General features: G+C 28.4%; 3 protein-coding genes and 1 pseudogene across 3 annotated transcripts in view; 3 read left to right on the top strand and 1 right to left on the bottom strand.

Moving 5' to 3' along the window:
* LOC113374981 (solute carrier organic anion transporter family member 4A1) overlaps positions 1 to 13,687 on the top strand; it is a 65,314-nt gene extending 51,627 nt beyond the window's left edge. Inside the window, exons 5-11 of the mRNA XM_026614936.1 lie at positions 5,652 to 5,773; positions 7,058 to 7,306; positions 9,258 to 9,464; positions 10,267 to 10,412; positions 11,725 to 11,921; positions 12,468 to 12,650; positions 13,576 to 13,687. Coding sequence (XP_026470721.1) covers positions 5,652 to 5,773; positions 7,058 to 7,306; positions 9,258 to 9,464; positions 10,267 to 10,412; positions 11,725 to 11,921; positions 12,468 to 12,650; positions 13,576 to 13,687 — 1,216 coding nt within the window. The remainder of the gene's footprint in view (positions 1 to 5,651; positions 5,774 to 7,057; positions 7,307 to 9,257; positions 9,465 to 10,266; positions 10,413 to 11,724; positions 11,922 to 12,467; positions 12,651 to 13,575) is intronic.
* A 2,762-nt stretch (positions 13,688 to 16,449) lies between these two features.
* Positions 16,450 to 18,427, top strand: LOC113374980 (transcription factor grauzone-like). Its single transcript, XM_026614935.1, has 7 exons — positions 16,450 to 16,608; positions 16,674 to 16,757; positions 16,858 to 16,923; positions 17,000 to 17,142; positions 17,460 to 17,657; positions 17,725 to 17,862; positions 18,214 to 18,427. The coding sequence occupies exons 1-7, from the start codon at positions 16,492 to 16,494 to the stop codon at positions 18,425 to 18,427; spliced, it is 960 nt and encodes a 319-aa protein (XP_026470720.1). The 5' UTR covers positions 16,450 to 16,491.
* Positions 18,428 to 20,384: 1,957 nt separating this feature from the next.
* LOC113377525 lies at positions 20,385 to 20,808 on the bottom strand (annotated as a pseudogene).
* A 248-nt stretch (positions 20,809 to 21,056) lies between these two features.
* LOC113374979 (gamma-tubulin complex component 5-like) lies at positions 21,057 to 27,139 on the top strand. Its single transcript, XM_026614934.1, has 15 exons — positions 21,057 to 21,125; positions 21,430 to 21,645; positions 21,710 to 21,907; positions 21,975 to 22,312; positions 23,368 to 23,566; positions 23,637 to 23,838; positions 23,928 to 24,225; positions 24,295 to 24,479; positions 24,538 to 24,769; positions 24,858 to 25,071; positions 25,160 to 25,457; positions 25,519 to 25,621; positions 25,686 to 25,857; positions 26,680 to 26,872; positions 27,057 to 27,139. The coding sequence occupies exons 1-15, from the start codon at positions 21,057 to 21,059 to the stop codon at positions 27,116 to 27,118; spliced, it is 2,979 nt and encodes a 992-aa protein (XP_026470719.1). The 3' UTR covers positions 27,119 to 27,139.
* The last annotated feature ends 567 nt before the right edge of the window (positions 27,140 to 27,706 follow it).

Raw genomic sequence — 27,706 nt, 5'->3', positions numbered from 1 at the left:
CTGAACTGGGTAGCTAATTATTTTTGAAAAAATACAGGTTACTAAATTGCATTTTGTTATTTTCAAAATATTCTATTTTTTGGAAGTTTAAGTTTAATTTCTACTAGCATAATTACAATGCTATCTATCAAATATAATACACAAATATTTATAGAATTAATTTTTAATGATGTTAAATTTTTTCACATGAAAATTTATTTTATCAAAAAAAATTTCAAATTTCAACATTTTTATCTTAACGCTTGAAGCTCTATCTCTTGAAATATTTTATTGATGATATTGTGTGTATTTGTATTTCTAATATATTTCTAAAATGATTTTTTTGTTATAATTTAAGAATAGTGAGTGCAGAAAATTGTGTCACAATATTTTACATTGAAAAGTAGTCATATTCATTTAAATTATTAAGTTGCAACAATCATAGCAGGAATGGGCTGAGTTCAATATATTGAATGGAAATTGTTTTCCCAATGTTGTTCGCGGTTGTGTTAAATAACATTGGAAGAAAAAATAGGTGTACATGGCATTTTGTTTTAGGGAAAAGTTTCAACAGCTTCTGATATGTGAAAACAATAATTGGCTTTATTAATTGTAATTCAGCAACTTTTCAAATTGGGGTGATAAAATTTTAATATTTTGACCAGGCCTAATATTTGTAGCCTATGGCCTACGGCCCATAATAGCCTAGGCTACCAATGCCTACGGCTCATAATATTTAGTATGTTCTTGAAGACCAGATCTCTATATTCACATAATTTTTTTTATCAAAATCAAGAAACGGATCGACCAATCTTACCAAAAACTAATCAGCACGATTTTGCAACTGATATATTTCCAACAATTTTTCAAGTTTTAATTCAGGATTCTTGGGACGAATTTTGCACTTTTCTGTTCATTATAAAAAAAGGCATAACCGATCGTTGCGCAAAAATAACCAAAGCGAGCCCTTACGAGTTACACGAATTGTTTTTAAAATTTGAAAATCATTTCAGCTGTTTTTAAGGCAACGTCTATGACAGGTCAACACAAATATATTTTTTCTTATTTCGGTGTTGACATATAAAATAAATTTCTGGTGCAAGTATAAATTTCTTCTTCAGGAAATAAGAAGAAAAAACTATTTTTTTATTTCTTAAAAATAACAATACAGATAAAATGAAATCTTATAAGATGCTGTTGTTGTTATGTGAAAAGAGAGAAAAAAAATAAAAAAGAAGAAAAAATAATAATTGAGAATTCACTCCATGGAAAGAAGTCTAGTGTTAACAAATGACTATATAAAGTAGATCAATTTTATGTAAATCAAGTTTAAACTCATAAAGTGAAGTAACACCTATCCCCCGTATTATACGTTTTCTATCCTACACGATTTTTGAAAATATAATAATAAGAACGTTTATTAATCTTAGATATAAACGAAATTATTTACACTAAATTATAATTTGCTTGTATTCACAATAACATTTTCATTGTTTTACTATCAAAATACAACATTACAAAGTGTATGCTACAGTTACAAATTCTTAGTAGTTTATGTCTATGATGGAAATATGTATATAAGATGGGAACTCCCGTTTTGATCAAAACTAAATTTTATATGTGTGTATAAGCTATTTTGTTAAAATACCAAAAAACAATTTATTTATTTATAATTTTGCTTTTAATTAGTGTATGTATAATCTCAATACCAAGAGTAGTATATAAAAATGACATTTTTTTTAAATATTTGCTTCATTGTTGAAACAAAATATTCTTATAATTTATTAAATGTATTTGATATTAAATATATTAATATTTCTTTTTTGTTCAGTGTATTTGTCATTCATCATGTTCAAAACTGACAAAAAAGGCTTTTTATAGTGATTTTCGCTTAGCACTTTCTTTCCATATAAGAGTCAATTTTTCAAGTCGTATTTTTTATGAAAACTATTCTTTCGTGTAAAGCGGAGGATAGATGTATGTAGTTTAAAATTTTTTTATATATATTATTTTTTAACAGCAATCAGAACCTTACGTCCTTTGAGCTGTTGGGCTGAAACTTCTTACTACGTATTTTTTTTAGATGGTAACCAATGGTTGATCCATCCATATTTGATGATTTTGTTATTAGAATTAATTTAATAGGGCTGACACAATGCCGGGCAAGGGCTATTTTCACTTGGAAACATATTGCTATCTATATTTTCAAGTGAAATCGTTGTCAATGCTGCCTGACACAGGCTGCTCGAAGTGGGTATCGAACCCGGGACCTCTGAAACAAGTCCCGTCGATCTTAACCGCTTACCTACTACTGGCGAGCCCGTAGTTTAAAATATATGTGTTTTATTATTTACTAGTAAAATGAGTGTTTAGTATACTATTGTGATTTAAGCTTTGTATCGAGATATGTTAGTCATTGTATAGTTATACCGTCGGCTTTGCATTAACGGACATAGACACCCTACATATTATATTTACAGTACACGTGATATACCAAACACGTAAAGGTACCCATCCCATTAGGAAGTTTATTATCGAAGCAACCAGAAGATTTATTATGGAATGAGCAAGAGGCAATACAAAAATAGAGATAACATGATGTCATAAAGAAAGAAAAAAAAATAAAAAAGAAGAAGAAATCATAACTTAGAATTCTCTCATGGAAGAGAAAAAGTCTAGTGTTAAAAAATAACCATATAAAGTAGATAATTTTTGTAAATTATGTTAAAACTCACTATGGAAAGTACACCTATCCCCCGTTTACACGTTTCGATACTGCATGGTTTGAAAATATTGTTTTAACGAAATTTATTAATATTGCATTAACATAAAATTAAAAACATAAACTATAATTCTCTTGCAAAACATTTTCATTGTTTTACTATCAAAATACAACACTATAAAATGTATGTTACAGTTAAGAATTCTTAGTAGTCTATGTCTATGAAGAAAATATATAGAGAAGATAGGAACTCCCTGTTTTATGATCAAAACTAAATTTATGTGTGTATAAGCTAGTTGTTTAAAATACCAAAACAAAAGTTTAACAATTTATTCATTTATAAATTTGTTTTTAATTAGTGTATGTATAACCTTAATACGAAAAAGTATACGAAGATATGACTAAAAATATTTTTTTATATTTGTTTCATTATTGAAACAAAATATTTTTATAATTTATTAAATGTATTTGATATTAAATAAATTAATTTTTTTTTTCAGTATTCATTTCAGTTATTTATCATGTTAAGCTGACAAAAAGAGCTTTTTATAGTGATTTTCGCTTAGCACTTTCTTTCCATATAAGAGTCAATTTTTCAAGTCATTTTTTATGAAAACTATTCTTTCGTGTAAAGCGGAGGATAGATGTATGTAGTTTAAAATATTTTTTTTATATATTATTTTTGAACAGCAATCAGAACCTTACGTCCTTTGAGCTGTTGGGCTGAAACTCTCTTACTACGTGTTTTTTTTAGATGGTAACCCAATGGTTGATCCATCCATTTTGATGATTCTGTTATTAGAATTAATTTAATAGAGCTGACATTATTGGTGCAGCAATGCCGGGCAAGGGCTATTTTCACTTGAAACATATTGCTATCTATATTTTCAAGTGAAAATCGTTGTCAATGCTGCCTGACAACAGGCTGCTCGAAGTGGGTATCGAACCCGGGACCTCTGAAACAAGTCCCGTCGATCTTAACCGCTTACCTACTGGCGAGCCCGTAGTTTTAAAATATATGTGTTTATTATTTACTAAAAAAATGAGTGTTTAGTGAACTATTGTGATTTAAGCAGTTTGTATCGAGATATGTTAGTCATTGTATAGTTATACCGTCGGCTTTGCATTAACGGACATAGACACCCCTACATATTATATTTACAGTACACGTGATATACCAAACACGTAAGCAAGTTTCGCAAAAAGCCCCGGGGTCACATTCATTCATATCACCCCAACACAATGCACCTTGTAACCTGTCGCTGGAATGCATTAGGGCCCGCGACATCATAAAATGCATTGTTTCACATTCTGACGACACACTGCTTATGGAATATATGATACTTCATATATTTTATATACGGGTGTTCCAGAACTCAACGTCAAGCCGAAACTTGGTGATAGATAATGACATAACTGTCATGAAAAATATTCGAAAAAAATATCAGAGTTAAATGCTTTGGTGAAAATGTGACCATTTTAAAGTTATTGTGGTTTTATTTTATTAATTTTGTTTATTTAAGCTTTTGACTACAGTCCAAAATAATAACACAATTGCCCCAAGTTTTTAAGAATTAAGACTTTATTGAACAATTAATTTCAAATGTGGCGAGCTTACTTGGTAGCGTGTTCGATTCACACAACAGAGATCTTTGAATCGAATCCTGTCATTGACATTGAGTTAATTTATGAAAAAAATGTGTAGTTAATTTAAAATTAAATAAAAATTGTATTTGTTAAGTAGAAATTAAATACGAATTAAGAAAAATAGGAATTACAGAATTTGAAAAGCTGAATTGTATTAGGAATAAGAAGAAAAAATATCAGAATTTGCTGAGATTAAAAAGAAGAATGAAAAAAAAATGGAATGAAGATAAAAGTTGAATAGAATTAGAAATTTGATAGAAAACAGCAAAAATTGAAGAAATTAAAAGAAGAAGAATATAGAATAGGAATAAATATATAGATTGAATATGATATAAAAATTGGTATAGAATGTAAATAAATAAAAATGTTGTAGGTAGCTAAATGCCCACAGTAAGCGAGGCCAAAAAAATTAGAAAAAAAAATAAAAATAAAATCAAATTTACAAGTAAGTGAACTTTGATAGACTCTCCTTTAAAAAAACTGCACTAAAGTGCATTGGCATCAGGATCGTATTATAATAAAATCTTGATGGTTCATAATAAAAAGTCGAGTAAAATGACAAAAATATTTTACTATTTTACAATCCAGATATAAATGACCTTTTGTACATCAAAATTGACAATTTGAAAATTTTAAATTCATAGTTCAACAAAAAGTTATAATTCTTGAAATTTTTGGGACAATTGTATCATTATTTTTAACTGCGGGGCTTGAAATCTTGTTTACAAATACAGATCCAAAGCTTAAAAATGAAGAAAATTAATAAAAAAAAATCACAATAATCGAAAATGGTTACATTATTACTAAAGCTCTAGGTTGCACTTAAAGCTCATATTTTTCAAACTACGAGAGTATGTTTTATTTCTTTTGTTTGTTGTTTTGATGAAGTTAACACTAGGTATTATCGTAGTACACATTTTCATACCATGGAGTTTTAGACTTATTTGACATAGTATTATAATATCAAACAGCGAGTATTTTAGTGTTATTATTTTGTTACAGGCTATTTCCTTAGTTTTAAGTAATTGTAACTATTTTCCACTAATTGAACTATGATGTTAGCTGTTTCGGTTCCATATAATTTCAGTATGGTAACAATGTATCAAATGGTTTGGCATGATGTTTGGATTATTCTTATTTTGTCCATCTATCTGTCATGGCCGTCATTTTAAAACTATTTGTTTTTATAAAATACAAAGTTTTAAAATGAACTTTTGCAATATACACCACAAAAATCTGTTGAAAAACAATCATTTATTACTGTTAGAATAATTAATATTGAATACATTCTTTTTTTTTGCAGAATTGGCTTAACACCACAGAGTAATGTATGGATCGGTGCCTGGTGGATTGGCTTTATCTTTGGGGCCATAATATGTTTTCTTCTGGCATTGCCTATAATAGCTTATCCTTCATCACTTCCAGGTAAAAAATTATATAATGATAAATATTAAATTATACACATATTGTTTATGTTTATTAATTTTAAAAAAGCATATTATATGAATATGTCATATTATATACACCAATACCTGGCTTACAAGTGACCTGACATATGATGTTTCGATATACGAGCCACCAAAGAAGGGGTTTGTTTGCTTAGAAATACGAGGAAAATCTGAGATACGATCTTTCAGCGAGTAAGAGTTTTGTCAAAAAATATTAACAACAAAATGAAAATACGAAACATTTTGTCAACAATAACAATGATTTTCTTACCATAGAAATATTTTGGCTGTTTTATGATAGTTTTTTGCTTTTTGTACATTGACAAAGTATTATTTAATTTTGTAGCTATGAGTCTAAAGAAAAGATCCATGTATCTTGAATTAAAGCGTAAAATTAGAAAAAAATATTAGGATGATGTAAGAGAATAACACATCATAGATATATGCTATGTTTAAACAGAAGGTGTTAATAAATAGTATAACTCTAGCTGAGGGCCTTACAATAATTTATAAACAGCTTTCTGAGAAAAAGTTCTGAAAATCATTCCGAAAAAAATTCAGCAGTTGAACTAATTAGTTTTTCAACGAAACATGTCTAACTCATTTCCGCAATATCATAAATGGGCAAGAAAAACAATAATTAATTTAATAAACAGTAAATTTATTTTCAATATCGAAAAAACTTAAAAACCACAGTGCTAGAACAAGTTAATTGTAATTCCATATATTTATATTGTAAAAATTGCTTTGAGATACGAGCAATTCCACATACGAGCGTGGTTCAGGAACAAATTAAACTCCTATATCGGGGTACCCATGCAACCAATATATGACATGCATCTAGATTAATCAGTATTATTGATGTATTTATAATATTCAAATGTAATTAAAAAACTGTTTATACTTCATAACAACAATTTCAGAAAATAAATATTAGGTTGTGAAATATCTCCCAGGCACAAATTACAACTAAAAAATTTCAATTTTTAGAGAGCCGTTATATACGAACACTACAGATATAACTTCATATAATTATATTAATTATTTATAAATGATAAAAATATTTTTAGTGGAACGTATGTATGTAGCGATCGAATGAAAATTAATACAAATTAAATTTATTATTGTAGTTTTTGTTATTATAAGTCAAATGTAAAATTGGAGTTATGATCAAAGTATTGATTACAATAAGTTTTCTAATATGTTCATTATTTATTATTATTGTAATATTTTAATTTGCAAACGTTACAAATGATATTAGGATCGGAAGAGCTGCGCAACGCCCGAGTGTCAGAGGCCCACGCGCGTACTGGCGATTCGAAGGAAGGATTCGGACGGATACGCGAGCTTCCGAGAGCTTTAATGGAGCTTGTGCGCAATCCAGCTTTTTCATTCCTCAACTTGGCTGGCGCATCGGAGGGACTGTTAATTGCTGGTTTTGCTGCATTTTTGCCCAAATTAATTGAATTTCAATTCAGCGTTACACCGACACGAGCTGCGTTATTGATGGGTATGTTATTTATAAATATTTTTAATTTAATAAAAACTAGTGGGGCCATGGCCTCGTGCCTTAAGGCAAATTGCTGAAACTTTCCGTACCAAAAATTATTATTTTTTTAAAAACGATCAACATTTTTGAAAAAATTTTACTTCGAAAAAATTAGATTTTTGAGAAACTATAATTTTTTGTCAAAAACTTACTTTTTTTTAAAAAAAAAAGACTTTTTGAAGAAAAATTTATTTTGTTATATTTTGGAAATTCTGAACTTTTTTTACTAGATCTCCGAAACCGCTAAACCTGCTTTCATGAAAACTTGATCAGTTCTTTATCTTATTAATACAAGTGAAATGTTTTTTAAATTATTCAAATCGGACGCTCCGTTCTCTTAAAAACTGAGTTACCGTTTTCGGCACATTTTGCCCCATATCTGCGGAACGGCTAGACCTGCCTTCGCCAAAAACTAATCAGCACGTCTCCTTATCCATACGGATCAAATGTTTTTTTAATTATTCAAATGGCTTTATCCGTGTTCCTGAAATCGTCTACGAAAATTTGTATCCGCACACATACATACATCCATTTTTTTTAAGGTATGCCAAAATGTTCAGAAGGTTTTGAAACGTAAAGATATATGAAAAAAATTATTTTAGATTTTTTTGCTATTACTATAACCTGCCCTACGGAAAGTTAAAAATGTTGTAAAAAGTACTTAGAATGATAATGCCCCTCAAATTTAATTCTTAAATATTCAATATAAGCATTCAATATGACTATCACTGGGTATCATTCTAATATATTATCTTACAAATGAGTCAACAAAATTACTGAATGCTTTTTTATGCAGTTTATAATTATTTATTTATTTATTTATTTATTTATTATACGCCAATCGGCTATGAAAATTATATAAAAATAAAAAATATCTAATAACTTATTTAATGGGGCACCAAATTTTCATGAAAATAATATCAGTAAAACAGTAATATTGTCTTTATATATGAATCTCTATCTCTATTTATCAGAAAATTGAAATGCAAACGGTAGGTTTACATTGATCCTAAAATCACTTACCCTAAATCTAAAAGTTATGAAATTTATCGATTACTCTTTCTAACTTTTATTTAAAAAAGTAACAAAAATACTAGCAACAATAGTATTTTAGCATAAAATATTGTTAATATAAAAAAGTTTACTCGTCATATTGCTGATATTGACATGACAGCTTTTCTGCGAAGGCATGTTGCATACAAGGAACAAAGAAAGATAATTCTTAAGAAACAAATTATAACTAGATGTAAAAGGCATTTAGCCTTAAGACAAGTTTCAATTTTGACGATAAAATTTAAAAATTTTGACACGGCCTATTTTTACAAACTTTGATTAATTTTAATGATCATACCTTTTTTATATGATTATATGAGTTTAGGATTTCCGTTAAGACCATGAACTCTATTTTGCTAAAAACAAATTTCTCTTTTCTGCTAATTTTAAAGAAACGGTTTGGCCGATAACTAATTGCAAAATTTAATCAGCATAAGTGCTTATCGAGTTTTATCAAATTTTTAATTTAAAACTTTTAATTTTAATTTTTTAATTTTAATTTTTAATTCGACATATGTGGTCTAACTTTTTTTAAAAATAAATGAGAAAATCTGACTTAATAGCGAGAAAAAACACGAGAAATATGGAATGAATAAACTTGTTAAAAAAATACTATCTAGTGGTATGGTTCGAAGAAAATTAAAAAAACAATAACATAATTATTTGCTCGAATAATATATAGCTTTCAGAGTGAATTTTATATACTTTTATAAAAATTCATATGCAATTGGTATGCAATAATGTTCATACAGGCCCCAAAACACACTATTCACATTTCAGTGCTTGATGTATATTATTATAATGCACTAATTAGTTTTGCGATTTGTTAATTTTAATTTTCCATATTTCATAATTTCAGGATTAATAACAGTTCCAGCAGGCGGAGGTGGTACTTTTCTGGGCGGATATTTGGTCAAACGATTTTCTTTATCTTGTAGTGGAATTATCAAACTCTGTGTGGTCGCAACTGCTGCAGGAATATTGTTCACCTTCTGTTTCTTACTGAATTGCCCAAATCAACCGTTTGCTGGTGTTACAGTTCCGTATTCATCTTCCTTAACAAGCGATTCTTTGAACATCAGGTAAATTTCAAGAGGAAATAGATATTTATCACAGTGAAAAATTTCACTTAAAAATAGCAATAATTGAAGTTAAAGCATTACTGAACTATAAGTGTGGTATAGTGCATGGTTGATGAAATACTGCGATGTTAATTGAAATATTGTAGATATAGCGCTCTTACAAAATATGCATTGTTTTTCCCCAAAAACATCGATGAAATATCAAATTTTGGTTTACGTACAAATACAAAAATATACATAGTTTTTTTCAATTTTGGTGTCCGCAAGAATTCAGAATGACTTAAAATATACTTATAGTTCAGTCATTTGAGCTTAAATCAGGTAAGAATCTCGGAATTCGAGATACCCAGCTGTAAGCCTGTAAATACTTGTATATTGACACCCTAAAGTTATCACAAAGCCTACATATGGTAGGGTGTCTATACCGTATGTAGGTTTTGAGACAATTTTAGGGTGTCAATATACAAGTATTTACAGACTTACAGCTGGGTATCTCGAATTCCAAGGTAAACTTACTATAATGACTGAAAAAGATAAAATTAGAAAATCGGATTTCCTTCTTCTTCCTCAAGTTGATAAGATTTGACGAACTTTCATAGCATTGGCTACAACAAGTTGATCTGTTTCCTAGCACATGTTTTAGGTTCACATACAATGCTATAGCTACGGTTTTTTCAAGTTTGTATGCATGACTGACTTTTATTTCTTGGAACAACAAAACGTCTGACAAAATAATTATTTTTATAATTTTTATAATTATGTATCATTTGTATGTTTACAGTTCACTGCCCTTGTCCCTGTCGGATTCATGTAATTCAGGCTGCGATTGTTCCAGAGCCGATTTTGACCCGATATGTGGATTCGATCAAGTGATGTATTACTCGCCTTGTCATGCCGGCTGCACCCAAGAAGATTCCCATGGTAACATCAAGGTAACACTTCTGATATATATATATATATATATATATATATATATATATACGGTCAACCCTCCGTTAACGCATATTCTGGAAACGCGGATTCCAATTATAGAGATAAAATTGCGGCAGCCTCTGATAACACGGACCTCATACAAAGGCTGTTGTTCAACAGCTCATAAGTTCGTTCTATGTCTCCTATGAATGCATTTTTTTAATATTGTTTGAACAACAATCAGAACCTCCAGAGTCCTGTCCTATGTCCTGCTAATATTACGTCGGTTTTTATTACAGATGGCAACCCAAAACGTTGTCTTTGTTATAAATTTTATTATTACAATTTCTATAATAGGGCAAATATTTCTATTACTGCAGCAATGCCGGATGATAGCTATTTTCACTTATCTCTCAATAAATGACTCTATTGATCTAGATTCTAGATATTGCAAGAGGCTTTAATTTGTTATTAAAAGGTTAAACAACAAACAATCTTCAAAGACAATAATATGAATTTCAATATATGTCTGTAATTTTTATCATCTTTTTAGAACATATGTTAGTAGCGATGAATCTCAAAATGCAAAATTACCTCAAAATATGTTCATGTTGGAGACGAGGCAGAATTATTCTGCTTATATTTCTGTACTTATATAATCTTACAATCATAACAAAACTTGAGTCAATTTCAATTCGCAAAGACGTGTTTTGTATTGTAACATCCTAAATTTTAAATTATTTTTACCAAATATTATCAATATGAATCCAACAAAAATATTAAAATGTATAATTTGCTTTTAAAATATTTGTTGTCAATGAAATATAATTGTAAGCTAATTTTTTCCAATTCCCAACTTTTCACGATAAAAAGAACTTTATTATCAGCGAATAACTTAAAATATCAGTGCACACTACTAGCCTATTTTCGATTATTTTTTATTAGAGGTACTAATAAAATTAATTAAAGATATTACTACAAAAAATTAAAATTATAAAGAAATCGAAGGGATCAGATTGGAGCGAATTTTTTTTTAACGTGATTGTAAATATTCAATTCGTCCGAATAAAAACTATGGGTAATTTGAGATATCCTTTCTATTATATATTTACATGTTTAAAAGTTTTATATTTACTAGAATATTGTATACACATACATAATTCTAATTGCCTAGTTGTTATTTGTTAATAATAATTTGTTTATTATCATAACTTAATTAAATATGAATTTTTGATATATTAATACACTATTAATCCAAGAACTGTATTTTGGAATAAAATTAGAATTAAATAAGTTTTAACAATCTAAAACTAATTCATTTTTATTGTACAGGTATATTCCCAATGCCGTTGCATAAATTCAGAAAATAGAAAGGTATGGAAGCAAGACGATGAATCGAAAGAATATGATGCCGCCAATGTAACTTGTGATTCAACTTGCCCCCATTTACCACTATTTGTGGGCCTGATGGTCTTTGTAATGTTTTTCACATTTTTGTCTACAATGCCAGCCTTGTCAGCAACTTTGCGGTACGTATAATTTAATTAAATTATTATAATATAGATTTTACATTGCATCTATATTAATTAAGGATATAGGATGTAACACTAAAAAAAATTTCTATTTTGACGATTGTATTCTTTCGTGGATTAGTGGTTAGAATTGTGGACTTTGCGTTGAAAATTTCAGGTTCGATACCCTCCTCGGACAGCTTGATATAAAGCAGTAGTGACTTCGAATTACACTTGGAAATATAGATAGCAATATGATGCCAAGAGAAAATGGCCTTTAGGGGCATTGCTGCAATATAAGAAAGGCGGCCGAAAGGTTGCCTTTTAAAAGCGTTCATGTATTCAAAATAGAATAGTTATCTGAGATGATAAAAACAATCTCAATCTTAATAGTAAAAAAATGCATTGGTACCCCACCTTGCGAGCTTAATTTGCATGTCAAATTGCTCGTATCTCAAAGCAATATTATCTAAGCAAAATCTTACTGTAATAATTTTATATATTTTTATAATTTAATATATAAATATTTTATAATTATTTTCAATTACTATTTCTAAAATATAGATGTGTGAGAGACGAACAAAGATCGTTTGCATTGGGAATTCAATGGATAGTAGTACGTCTGTTAGGAACCATACCAGCCCCAATGCTTTTTGGAGCACTCATCGATGAAAGTTGCATACTATGGCAAGGAGACTGCGACTCCGGTGGGGCTTGTCTTGTTTATGATAATAAAAATATGAGCAGGTATGAAAAACACGAACACAAGCATATACACACACAAACTAAGAAAATAAGATATTTTAATTAAAACACGTGTAGAATATATTCGCATCTTTTAAATATTTGGATGTGAATTAATAAATTATGTATTGAAGTAAGAGTTTAAGAGCAATAAATGGTTTTTAATAAATATTTCCATACTTATATACAGATTATGGCGATAACGACGAGCCTTATGCTTACTCGTCGCTCTTGCAAAGCGACTTTATATGGGCGTTCTTGTACCGGCAGCGCGCGTACTAGCTTAAGTTTTTCCAGCTTTTCACCGAAAGTTCCACTTGCATTTAAAAGAAATTTTTGAATAACAGAAGAAAAATGTACAAGCTTTCGAATGATGCTAATTTAAAAGTAGTCAAAAGAGCCGCACTGGTAGAAAATGGAAAATGAAAAATCATTTTAACCTTTTCACGCACTAACAAATAATTTTTTCCCATTATTTGTTATGGAGAACATAGACAAGATCAGTACAAATAGAATGACGTTAACAATTTTTCGATATATCTCATACTTCTTCCGACAAAAAGTGAGTTTGACAAAAGAGGACACTTTCACATGTTTTCACTGATATCTCGGCCAAATGATGAGCTACGGATTTGAAATTTGGTATTTCGAATTTTCTCGAAAATACCTATAAAATGGCATCAAAATCATTTAAATACCAGGGTGGGGCCAATTCTATATGGAAACACGCCCAGACCCAAAGGGAACACCGAAAAAAACGCAATGGGTTTTAGACATAAGTTTATATATATAAAAAAAATGTTAAGTGTGAATTACAAAACTGGACCGATAATTTCATTTTAATATATTTGTAACTAATCAACTCTGCTAAAATCCGAGAATTAAAAATAGTCTTCAAATATAATTTCAATACATTTTTCAATTTTAGGTATATGGTTGGAGCAGCATTCATAGGAAAAGCTTGCTCGTTGATATTTTTCTTTGCTGCTTGGTGGTTTTACATTCCACCAAAAGCAATAAAGCCCCAAGCACAAAAATGAACTGCCAATGAATGGAAACCTTAATCATGTCGCAGAAAGGGATAAATATTAAACATAGTGCAAAACAATAAATCTTAAATCGAAGACAATTGTTTAAGGCAACAAAAAGACATTTGCTATGTGTAATTGCGTGTATTATTTTATGAATAACTCTGTAAATCAAGAATTAAGCGATCACACGAAAAACGTGATATCAGAAAATAAGGAAAAGAACATTTTTGTTCTGTATAATTATTTAGATGATTCTGATGATAATGTTAACCTGTAATTGTTATGATTGCTTTGATTACTTACATTATACAATAAATTATATTGTTTTCCAATTGGCATTTAAGTAATATACATGTCAATTGTAACAAAGTATGAAAACATGGATGGTTTTTCAGTCATTGGACTGAAACTTTTCTAAACTACACGTATAAAGTAAATTTCGCGAAATTTAATTAGGTTTATATAAAAAATATTTCTAATAGTTGCAGCCTATCTTTGCATTTTTCTTTCTCAAAAATGTAGAGCATTTTGTTTGCATTCTTATTATTTATTTTTATGTTTTACTTTACTCCACGGTTATGTTGAAAAAATTATATAATTAATAATTTGTGGAACCTAAATAAATGTTATTAATAATCAAAGAAAAATGCTAAGATCAATTTAATTATTTATAATCCATACCCATAAGTGACTGATTGATGTTTGAATGTTTTATTAATAATGCGAAAGCGATAATTATTAGCTATAACAATTAGATATTATAACATTTTGGCAGTATTTGTCTAATTTAGCAACGTTTGATTTATGTGATTTAAGTGAAAGAAAAATATGATTGTATAATGTTATATCGTCAATTGCTGCATGATTATTTTAAAAGAAATAAGAATTTATAGATTTATATATGCGAGTTTTGTACAGTATTTATTAATAAATGTATAATCGTAATCAGTTGTTTTTTATGTGACTACATTCTTCTAGTCGTCTAATTTGCATTGGAACACATAAACCACCATTGTATTCATACATGATAAACTCGTTCAAATTTTTTTCAAATATTTTGAAATCTTTTTTGGTTTTCTTCTGATACTTATTGTAAACTGAAATCAAAATCTAGCTTTCTAACATTTTGGAACTACCAACTAACATTTAAAAAAACTGAACATTTTTTCGTTAATAGTTAAAATATAATTCCATGGATTAGGTTTGTATATCAGAATATCAACCCTTTCCACTTGGATGCCGCCGCTCCGACGGCAAAATTTATATAAATCTCGCAATTCGCGAGAGGAAAGGGCTAAATTTTGCGACTCTAAGCTCTAATATATTTAAAAATTATAAATACATTTATGAAATACGTATGATTTTTTGTATAAGAATTTGAAAAATATTCGTATACGCAAAATAAAATTTTACAATTGAAAACACTAGATTTTTTTAATGTAAAAAAATCAATATATTTATAGGAATCAAAGAAAAGTAAAAACAGATAAAATCATCAAAAAAACCCAAAAATTTATTCTTACAATAAGTACTTTTTCGGAATCCAAATTTTGTTGACTACCATAATCTCAAAACAAGATCTTTTTACTTTCTTAATTAACTTCCCGTAGGATAAGTTATAGTAATCTCAAAAAAATCAAATATAAAATTTTTGCATATCTTCACGTTTCTAAGTCTTCTGAACATTTTGGCATGCCTTAGAAAAAATAGATGTGATTGTGTATGTGTGTGTGTGTAAGTATGTGCGGATACAATTTTTCGTTCACGATTTCGGGCGCAGGCATCAACCGTTTTAAATGAAGAAGAATGATTGAAAAAACAATCGATTACTATTGATGGGAAGACGTGCTGATTAGTTGTTGGCGAAAACAGGTCAAAGTCTAACCGTTTTTTTTAAAGATACGGGTCGAAAAGTGCAAAGAATGGTAATTTTGTTTTTGAGGCAACGGAGCGCTCATGCTTACTTATCTATGGAAGCGCTCGATTTGAATGATTTAAAAAAAAAATTTACTTGTATTGACGATTGAATAGTATATATTTATTATATTATATTAGTGACAGGTCCGGCGATTTCGGAGATACAGAGGCAAAAATAAAAAAAAATCGCGTTCAAAAATGTTCATTAGACATATGCACATCAAATTATCAGATATTTTATAAAGATTTTAAAAATGAGTACTACTTTTATTGCATTTTTTTGAGTTCCATTCCAAGATTTTTAATATTTTAAGGTTCTTATATGATTCAAATTAATTTAAAAATTTATAAAAGATTTTTTTTTCAAAATTTTCAAAAATGAACGAAGTTTTATACTTTCTTTATTCATTGTAAATTTACAATTCAGTTTAAAAATGTATATATTTTATATGCGTTGTTCTAATCGTAAGAAATATATCCCAAGATGGATTAATTTGGCATCTCTTGTTAACGTAAACATTCTTAAGTGTCAAGTGATAAGATCGCCGCTATATAATATACAAGCGATAAAATATATAGCATAGATAAATAAGCGTAAGTATTTATACTTATCTATTTGAAAATATTTAAAACGATTGTTATTAATTATTATTGATCAATAATTACTGCTTTTTTATTTGTTCCCCTCGAATATATAATAATTTAATTCTGGTCCAGAAATTTCAAAAATAAAACTTTTACTTTGCTATTGGTTACTCTGAAATTTTCTACATCGTGTTGCTAACTTCACTAATCACCTCATAAACAAGTAAATGACAGCTAAACGTCATGAACAAATAAATTGAAATGTTATGCGTTACGCCTTAATAAATGGAAGAAATATAATTTATATAGATATGGCACAGATTGAAGCATGTCAACTTTGTTTATGCAACACTAAATTGCTGAGAGGACTTAACAAAGAAATCGAAAGCTTAATTAAAACCAAAATATTAGATTATCTATCTATTAACGTAAAGTTTTCGCTACAGACGTAACAAATCAAACAAGCAACTTATATGAGGATTTATTGTTTCAGATTCACTATAAAAATAATACCCCGATAGTAATTTGTGAGGACTGCCTAAATAATTTAAATCAATTTCATATATTTGCACAAACAGTTAGTCTCATTTTACATACTTCTTTGAACCTTCACTAATTTTTATATTATCAATTAATTGTGTAATTAAAAATTTATTTGTTTTAAATATTTATTATAGGTTTATTTAGCTCAGAGAAATTTTCAAAAAAAATCAAAATTGTTTAAATATGAAACAACAAATATTGTAAGTCAAATATCTTAAAATGTATTCTGTATGCATTGATTATTTTATTCTTATAATGTTAAATTCGTTTTTGAAGGAAGATAATCTACCACTATCGATGCAAAAGCAAAGAAATAATATGATATCCCAAATAGAATTTAATAATCCAAATGCAAAAACGCCAAATTATATAAATAAAGATTCTGCCAAAGTTAAATCTGTGGATAATGAATGTAAGTAGTAAAGAAAACAAAACCACAAATGGTTTAAGGCATAATTTCAATATATAATAATATTTAAATAGTTTCAAGTTTTTTTTTCAAATGTATTTTAATTCATCTGCTGATTTTATTGTTATGTATAAAAGAGTCATCTACCGTTTGCTATTTTTTATACACAGAAAATATTGATTATAAAATGTTTTATATTCTAAATTCAAATGTTTGTTTGAACCTAGCAATTGGTATTTTATAACACCCTTATTATGTTATTTTGTTGCAAAACAATATTGATAGAATTTTTTTTTCAGTGAGCATAAAAACTGAATTTAATTTAAGTGATACGGAACAGTATTATGAATCTGACGATGAGGATATGTTGACTGAATCAAATCAAATAAGTTTTGACAATAGCACATTTCCCAAAGAACTTATTAAGAATTGTAGATTAACTATCACTGGAAAAAAATTGGACAATATGTTAGCAACATTCTTTGGTTTAAAATGTAACATTTGTATCAATACAACATGTTTTACGTATGTTATGAAATAATTCGTATTTAATTTTCATTTTAATTTAGTTTACGAGAATAATAATTTTTAGGACTATTTCCAATTTGATAAAACATTATGAAGAAGTCCATAATACAAAAGGCTATGTTCTTTGTTGCGGTCAAAAAATTACAAGGCAGAAGGCAATGGCAATGCACATGGCAAGTCATATTCAACCAGAGGCTTTTACGTAAATATAATTTATAATTGAACATCAATTTTTTGTTGCTTCTATCATTTTGTTTTCCTAACATTAGTTGCCAGTTCAGATACAATATCTGCAACCACTGCAGAATACTACCAGTATCTGAAATTTTTCAATTCTTGAAATATTTTTTACCATCCACTTCATTAATCAAAAATAATTAGTTAAAGCAATGTACACAAAGTATAAAATGACAAACTAAAATAAAATACTGAAAATTTCATCCCTGATAATTGAATGCAAAAAATACCAATGCATTGCCACCACTCTTTACAAAGTCCTACTTAATACAATAAGATTGAAACACTAGTTTTAATTAACATTTGTATTTTTCAGTTGTACCATTTGCAATAAGATATTAACCTGCCCTAAAATATTGCAAAATCATATACAGAATCATTTACCAGAATCACAGCGTCCTTTATGTTGTCCAGAACCAACATGTTCAAGACGTTTCAGTTATTACAGTGCATTAACAGCTCATCAGGCATCACATTTAAATGAGGAGGAAAAGATAACGCATATTTGTGAAGAGTGCGGTAAAATGTAAGTTGTATGTAGATAGTTTATAGTGAAATAAGAAAATGCTATTCGGCTGATTATGAGTAGCTAGAGTATAAACAAGTATTTTTTTTTGGTTTTTCATGGAGAAATTAATTTATTTTACATAGCTATCACACTGTCAATGAACTTTTGAAGTTAGTAGATAATTAACTCACTATTTAAATTGAATAAAAAAACTGAACAGTTATCTGAAATTATTAATTATGGCATTTGATTCTTTACACTTACCTCCAATGTAAATTGCTGGTCCTGTTCTTAATAAATGCTGCCACCATTTGTATGATATGATTACTTTCAGTTTTGGTACTGCGAGTGCTCTCTCGACACATATAAACAAAACTCACAAAGTCAACCAAAAAGATAAGTACAAATATGTATGCCACATATGCGCCCATAGGTTCAGTAATTCAGGAAACCTTGGATATCATCTCGGCACACATGAACAAAATGTTCAATCAAGTGCAATGTCCAGAATGTGGCAAATGGTAAGAAAATAATATCTCACTAGTATAGCTAATTATTTATAGGTCCTTAAGTTCACTGTAATTGCATATTCTAAGGTTCTGTTGATATTTATTATCCTGTCAGGTCCAAAAACAAGCAATGCTTAGCCAAACACATGACACAACACACTGAGGCTCCATTAAGCTGTGAATTTTGTACTTACAAAAGCAAATCTAAACAAGCCTTACGATTGCATACTCAAAACAACATCACATAGAAGGAAAGCACTACAGTTGTGATGTTTGCAACAAGACATTCAAGATGAAATGCACTTTAAATGTAAGTTTTTAGTTTAGTTACATAATTCTGTTTCATTTGTCTATTATACTTCTAAATTTTAGGCACATGCTGCACAACATACAGGGGAAAGAAAATATAAATGCAATTTCTGTGAAAAAACTTTTGTCAATTCAGGCAATTTTATGCACACAGGAAAAGAATGCATTCAACAAAATTGAAGGAGTTTTATGAAGAACGAGACCGATTAGAAAATGAAGAAAGGTATTTTTTCTCATTTTTGCCATAATTATGAATAATTAATGATATATCATTTGTAAATTGCAGGATGAAGATGTTGGACAATCAAAACATATGAATGAAAATGTTTTAATATAAATATCTCAGACCATCAATCATACTTTTTTATTATAATAGTATGCATAGCAAATACAGTGACTACACATTATGACAGCTCCTTGAAATCTGTTATTTAACAATTATAATTAATTATACATATTAATCGATTTCAAATAAATGTTTTACATTCATTGTAACATAGTTGCTTTAAATTTCAGAGTATACCCCTAAAATATTCACCAAAATAACATAGAAATAACATTTATTACACAAATAACTCCCTAGAACAGAATGAATGTGTATTGTTTATGTAAATTGGTGATTGCAAAATAAGAATGCAGTTTACTATAAAGAGAAGAATTCAATTACAACAACCTTATTACGACAAACATTTAAGTTTCGACATATTTTTAATTGAGATGTGCTAACAGTTTAGAGTTTTACATCATGCAATTAAAAGAAATCATGCATGCACTTTATTTCAGTAAATCACTGCCACGGCACTGTAAATCAGTAGTGATCAATACTCATCTCAATCAAATCAAATCAAACAAAAGCGAATTTACACTAATTGATCGTGGAAGTGGTCCTGGAAATAATTATCGAGTAACACTAAAAAGAACTTGTAACTTTATTGAATTATGTAAAAGAAAGGTTGACTTACACTTGCTCACAATGAATTTACTGTCTAGAAATTGGCATTGAACTTTTCAACGCTGACACTTATACCTTAAAAAAACAATGTTATTGGCAAGCTAATATTAGTGATTTATCTTCAACTCTGTAAAAGAACTAGAAATGATACACGTACATTCTGTCAAACCAAATTTATTATAATAGAATTTAAAAAAAGATAATATAAATTAACGGTATGACTTTTGGTAACGTGCACGGGCACCTGGACCTCCAATTTCTTTGGTTCGCAAACGGGGATCTGCCTGATAGCGTAAATTTGTGCGACGTGACCTCCTCCATTTACTCGAACGCGGATATCAACACCGGCAAATTTTTCTTGCCTAAAAGTAGAATAGGCTCCTGCAACTTGTATGGAGAACTTTTGGCTCCACGAGTTCCAAAGGACGTCCATTTACTCGCAAATTTCCACGTCCACGCTTACAATAGGCAACAGCGGTGGCTGTCTTTTTTCTGCCAAAAACTTGGACAGCATGAATAGGTTCCCTCTTTTGTTTCTGCATTTTTAAATTAATATTTTTCACGAATGCACGTGTTCGATCAACCACAAGCTGAGCACAGAAGGTAAAAGGAAATTAAATGGCCGTCTTGCGTCGAAGTAGATTTCGCAGTGATGCCACACTAGCAATACGAAAATCACGTTGGCCACAATGGCGGAATAGAACAGTTTAGCAACTGTCAACTTGCTGTCACTTTGACATGTCTATAAACATGTATTTAATTCCAGATTTTTATAAACAATAAGATTTATTATTTATTAGTTACTTTTATAATAATAATAATAATAATTTATTAAGATAATTTAATAATAATTCTTATACAGTTTCAATTTTAAATTAAACATGAACAAAAATGAAGAAGTTAAAATCATTTGTGAATTACGCAAATTGATTAAATTATATAGTCCTCAGGTAGACCAAATTTCTATAATTTTCACAAAACCAAATTTTGTATTTGGTTGATTTAATATTATTTAGTTCATATAAAATGTAGGCTTTAATAATTGATTTCAAAGAAAATCATACTAAAATAATAAAATATTTTGATTAGTGATTTGGATGCACATACACATGAAATACAAGTGAAATTATTATTATCAGATATTATTTTAGGTCTCAAAAATATTGAATATTAATCATGTGCCTCTAGTGAAATTTTATGTTAATTTGGATATCATGCATTAATTTGTAATAACAAGCACTAATCTTTTTACAGGACTGTGATTCTGAACAAATATCTACTTTTGAAAATTTTGGAATAAACATAATAAAAAATCATAGATTTTTATCAGTGGATAGCCATGCGATTACACGTTCTATGTCAGGTTTAATAGAAAAATTTAAATTACATGGTCATAATGAAGCTTCGGATCAATTGAATAATTTATATAATAAATTTATAAATAATCCATATTTTGAAAACCATCCTCAGGTTGAAATATATGTATCTAAGCAATACTAATTTTTAACAATTTGATAATGTTTTGATTTTATAGTTTGATTTAAAGTGGACCTTGTTATCTTTAACTATACATGCTGCATATAATCCTACTGGTTCAGTGCCCGATAATTTGCAAAGTAAACAATCTACATTCAAATGTTTAACACTACACGAAGAAGAAACTATAGATTGGAAAAAAATTCTTGCAGAAGATCTGAATTTAAGAACTGATTACGATAGTGAATCTCTCAGTGTTAGTATTACTTTTCTATCTGTTTTTTGTTTAATTATTTTCGAAATGAATCCGACATTCATAATAGGAATGGAGTGATGATGATGATGATGATGATGATGATTATGAAGATTATGAGAATGATAATGATGATGATTTTGAAAATGTGGAAAGTAGAGATACTTCAGAAAACAAACCAAAACAAATTACAGAACCAAAGCCAAAACAAACTTCAGAGCAATGCACACAAACAAATTTTCGTAACTCTAGATCTGCAAAACTTAGTAAAGAAAGAAAACAAGCAGGTAAAAGTGCCAAACCAGATCATTGGTTACTTTTGGAATCATTGCAACTGCCATGGTGGGAACATGGTACCACCTATGAGGCTCAGAGCTCTCATCCAGCAGCTAATTGGGCAACCACTCGGTAAAATTAATAAGCTCTAATTATTTGGTTTTTGCTATGCTTAGTTTTTAGTTACTCAAAAAATAGTTCAAAATATTTTGCAGTAATTCTTATTGAAATATGGTATATATATATATATATATATATATATATATATATATATATATATATATATGAGAGTTCTTGAGGGCGATACATCAAATGGTATCGCCCTCAAGAACTCACTCATATATTTCAACATCAAAATTAACTACTAAATCATATATATATATATATATATATATATCTGATTCAGAATATTAGATTGTTGTTTTGAAGTTAAATTTTTAACGTATTTTAAAAGATGCAAAGAAATTACATATTTCCTGAACTAACTAAGCATATCTTCAAAGTTCAAAGTTAATCAGATGCGAAACATTTTCAACAAATGCAAAAGTTACAATTAAGTTTCTCGGTGTTATAGTCATTTTCTAAACACTGACTGACTACCTATTTCCTATTTTTCTCTATTATAATTTGTATCTATTTTTTTTAACAGGTTCCGTTCAAACTAAATCACCTTGCAATTTTTCATCAATAATGCGCAATAATTTAAACTTTTGTAAGTTTGCGCTTACGGTATTGAACACTAAATAATTTCTTTTTCGATTCCACATTAACTTCGATCTAAGAAAAATTTAATAAGTTCGTTAAATAATAAGCAGAACAATAATTTACTAATTTGCATGAGTAATTAATTGTTTCTACAGATATCACATTGCAAACTGAATATGCTTTCTATTTCTACGTACCCATAGTTAAGTTAGATTGTTTATTATAATCTATTAAGTATTCTAGATTTTATATTAAAAAAAAATGAATAATATATTAAAAAATTTATTTCCGAATCTTGATTTGGCGCCCCATCAGGCGTGCGCCCGCATTTTTTGCATGCATCGCATATATATATATATATATATATATATATATATATATATATATATATATATATATAGTATATATAAATAACCAAACTACAAATTTATGTTAAATATTTATATATATATGATGAAAAAATCAATTGAAACCTATTACAGGCAGGCACATGTTGAATCCTTATCATATGGATTAGTGAACTCTGAGAACATTTATACCATATCTGAATATTGTGTCCTGAGAGAGTTAATGTGGTTATTACATGAACCACTAACATCCAATACGTGTCGTGTATTTTTTAGAGATGAAGATAATAAATTTAAAGTGCACAATAATGTTACTATTCCAAGTTTGCCTCCTGTAAGTCATTTTAGTTTAATATCTTAATGAAAAACTATTTTTATTCATTGTTATTCTCTACTTTCAACAGGATAGTTTTGAAAAATATGTTCAGCCCTTTTGCGAGTGGTTGGATATACTATACACTATGGAAAGCTTTTTTGATTCAGTAATCGAGGATAATGAAATACGAGCACCATTCACTTACAAAGCATATCGTGAATCAATTATACAACTTTTACAGCCAATTAAAAACTTTATGATGGAATTGGAAAATAAAGTAAGAGCACAAGGTAATTTATAACTATGTATATAATCTAATATTTTATTATATCGAAATATAAATAGGTAATAGAATTGAATTTTTATCTTTTCTTTTCAGATGATGTGTTCACTATCTTGACATTAAGAACAAATTTAGTCCCCTATATGGACAAAATTCATACGTTAAATATCATTCATAAGGACTGCATTCTAGATTGGCACAGCACACCTGCAAATGTATGTGTTACTAATTTATTAACAAAGCTGTACAATAATTGTCATATTGCTGAAGCAGAAATTGCCTCATTTAGCTTTATCATTTTTGTAAACTGTATAAAAGTTTATTTGAATATAATAACATTGTGGTTGAATTCCGGGGGTTTGGAAGATTGGCAAGATGAATTCACTATAGCTAGGTAAAAAACTACAATTGAGTTGAATATAGGTCGAATTTCATATGATTTAATATGATATTTCATTTAAAGCGAAAATAAAGCTAATGATAAACTGGGCGATTATTATCTAAGAAGTATGGATGAATATGAAATTTATAAACAGAATCAAATGCTAAGCACTCTCATGAATAAAGTTTTAAATGCTGGACAAAGTATTAGAATCCTGCAAAAACTTGGGCATATTAAAGATATTTCAAAAACAACAAAATTAAAAGGTAATTTTAAATTTATACAATATTTTTGAACAGTTCATTCATTATTTTAATATTGCAGAAAATTTATTCAAATCCTTCTTCCGTGAAATATTACAAGCCTTGCCACCAAATTTAAATAGAAATCAATTTTTTCGAAAAACTGGCATTAACAATGAACCAAATAAATTATTGTTTATGCCAGATATTCATAATTCTTTATTAAAAGAAGTTTTCAAGAGACATGTGAGAGAGATTCGACCACGTATAATCTACAATGAAGAAACAAATTATGTTGATGAATTATGTGCCAGGTAACCATATTTATTTTTGGATTAAAAACAATAAAACAAATATCAAATAATTTAAAAAAATTCTACATAATTTGGCTCTACATTACAGAATGAAATTGGCACCGAGTCGTCCATTAGAATCTATATTGGATAAAGCTTTAAACGAAGTTCTAGAAAGCAATTGCAACGAAACATGCAAATTAGTAGTAACAGTTTTGAAAGAAGATTTTGATCTTAGTAAACATTTGGATGCATTGCAGAATGTGATGATAAATCAGACAGCAGGAATATTATTTAATTTCTACTTTCAGTTATTCACTGAGGTATTTTCAACTTTGAGATAAATTTGATAATCTATAATTCATGTGATGCTTTGCTAATGTATTTCTTATTTATTAATTATTTGTTTAGATGGATGAGGGCGATGAATGGCAAAGTCCTTATTATATGAACTGTAAACTAGAAGCATTTCTTTCGTATACTAAATTCTGTAATTTGACACATTTATTTTGTGTTCATTTAACGAATCCATCAGCAACTTATACCAGTAAATTAAAAGCATTGAGTGATATAAAGGTATCATACAGCATAGTATATCCAATATCTTTGGTTATTTCTGAAAGAATCTTAAAAAAATATGATGAATGTATGCAATTTTTATTGAAACTTAATTGGTGTACATGGGCATTAAGAAATTTGATATTTTCAAGTAAGTGAAAAAATTTGTTATTCAAAATTACTACATTCAAAATAAAATAAATAATTTGTAGATGGACTTAGACGCCATACTTACGTTCGAGCTGTAGAGGTGGTATCAAAGAGATTGCAAGTTCTTAGATATTGGCTATTGCATAGTATAGGTTCTGTTTACAGGTAGAAATATTTACAAGCAGAAACAATTTATTAAAATTACTTTAATTTATGTTTTTCTTTTTAGTTACATATACGGCCAAGTTCTAACTGTAGCAAAGGCTTGCTTACAAAACAAGATGGAATCAGCCATAGCGCATGAGGACCTTTATTGCGCCCACGAACAATTTATTAATTATGTTCACGATCATTGTTTTCTAAGTAAAAAATATAAAGCAGTGTTAAATGTTATATTACAGGTTTGCATACTATCCTTTCATCTAAGAAAACAAAAATAATTTGTAACTGTTTACTTTAATAATGTTTGAGAGTATTCAAAGTAATTTAATTTAATTTATTGGCCAAAGTAAAGGTAACCACCGTTTAAACAGTAATTACCGTTAAAAAACTACAGTATTATTGGAATGCATATTATACATTGCAAAGGAGAACAAAAAAAGGGAAAATGTTCCAATAATTCGAAAGTACTTGTTACATATTATAATTTCATATTGATATATTAAATATTATTTTTCGTATTTAAGTATTATGACCCTGTCTTTTACGATACCCACGATTTCTCTGCTTCTACTGAATAGATAAACTTCTCTTCAGTATGAACTCTATGAAAATTTGACAATATCAAAAAAAAAGGTGTAAGGACAATATTTTTTCAGATAGTTGCTATTTTGTGAAAAAACATTTTTAATTTGTCCGTAACAACTTGAACTAAATTGAGCATGTTTATTCAGATGATATATAATAAACAGGTCAAAAAGCATAAAATTGGTCAAAGAAGCTTTGAATTTGCACAAAATGGTGATTTCACGCATTTGATAGGAATTAGTTATATAAAATTTTGATGTGGACCTCATTGTTGGCACAATGAAAGTTGGATGCATTTTTCTTTGAAAATAGTTATTAACAAAATGAATGAAATAAATAGGAATAAATTTTAATTTGAATTTAGAATAATTATTAATAATACAGATGGAAATAATAATATTCTATTTTATTATATCTCTGGCATATAATCATAGTTTTTATATTTAAGATAATATTATAAATTCTTTTTTTTACAGCTTTTTCAAATGGTTGAAGTGATACGTTCAGAGTGGGTACACAAATTTGAAAATACATATGGCTTCAGTGATAGTCATTATTATGACGTTGTAAAGGATTTTGAACAAATTTGCACTATGGAAACTATATTCGTCAGATGCCATTCTTACCTCCATTCAGTTTCTCAAAAAAGCTCTCAGGATAACAATGCACGTAAGTTATACTCTATTGTTTATATAAGTAAGAAATAGATACAATCAGTTGTTGTCTCAATTTTTTATATATCTAATATCTCCTTTTTGTTTTTTCTTTACACTCTTTATGTATAGCTTCATTGTTGTTGTGTATTTGTCATAATTCTATAAAAATAATCGATCTATATTTGTTTTTATTTCAGTGAGTAATCTCTGCTGCGCTTTTGATTTCGATATACCTAAAGCATATAGCAATATCACATGAAGATATATCAATTTTAATATTAATATTATATTTTTGTACCAAACTTATTATGTAATTGATCTATTTATTAAATTATCTTATTTACTAGCATATGCTTTTTCGTTATGTGTTGAAAGAGATACCCAAAAATCATAAGGTACTATTTATAATCCACCAAACGCTAAAGGCAAGTGATAAAAGGAATCTGAATTAATAACAAGACATTGGTTGCAATCTAGCCATTTCATTCAATTGTGATAACGCACAGTTATATCATCAATAAAAGTAACTAATGTAAAAACTGTAGTTTTTTGCATTTGACTTCAAAATAAAATTAAGCAAAGTGATTTAATATAAAATACAACCTCAAGTTGAGATTTAGGTTTTTACTGTCAATATTAATACAACATAGCTTCAAAATAAATTTAAATTCCTATAGTAACTAGTAAATTTGTATTGAATAATTATTTATGTAAAACGATATGAAACATACCTCCAGGTGGTTAAACCAATAATTTATCATGCACATGTTTTTCATCGAGTATAATACGGATGCCTATTATTCAACACTACATGCCATTTATTGTATTTGCACATTGCAATTTTATA

Source organism: Ctenocephalides felis, unplaced genomic scaffold, assembly GCF_003426905.1.
Source record: "Ctenocephalides felis isolate EL2017-DRISC unplaced genomic scaffold, ASM342690v1 CF-g0.4_SCAFFOLD_01886, whole genome shotgun sequence".
In the NCBI taxonomy this organism is placed as follows: Eukaryota; Metazoa; Arthropoda; class Insecta; order Siphonaptera; family Pulicidae; genus Ctenocephalides; species Ctenocephalides felis.
This window is presented reverse-complemented; position numbering and strand designations above follow the sequence as displayed.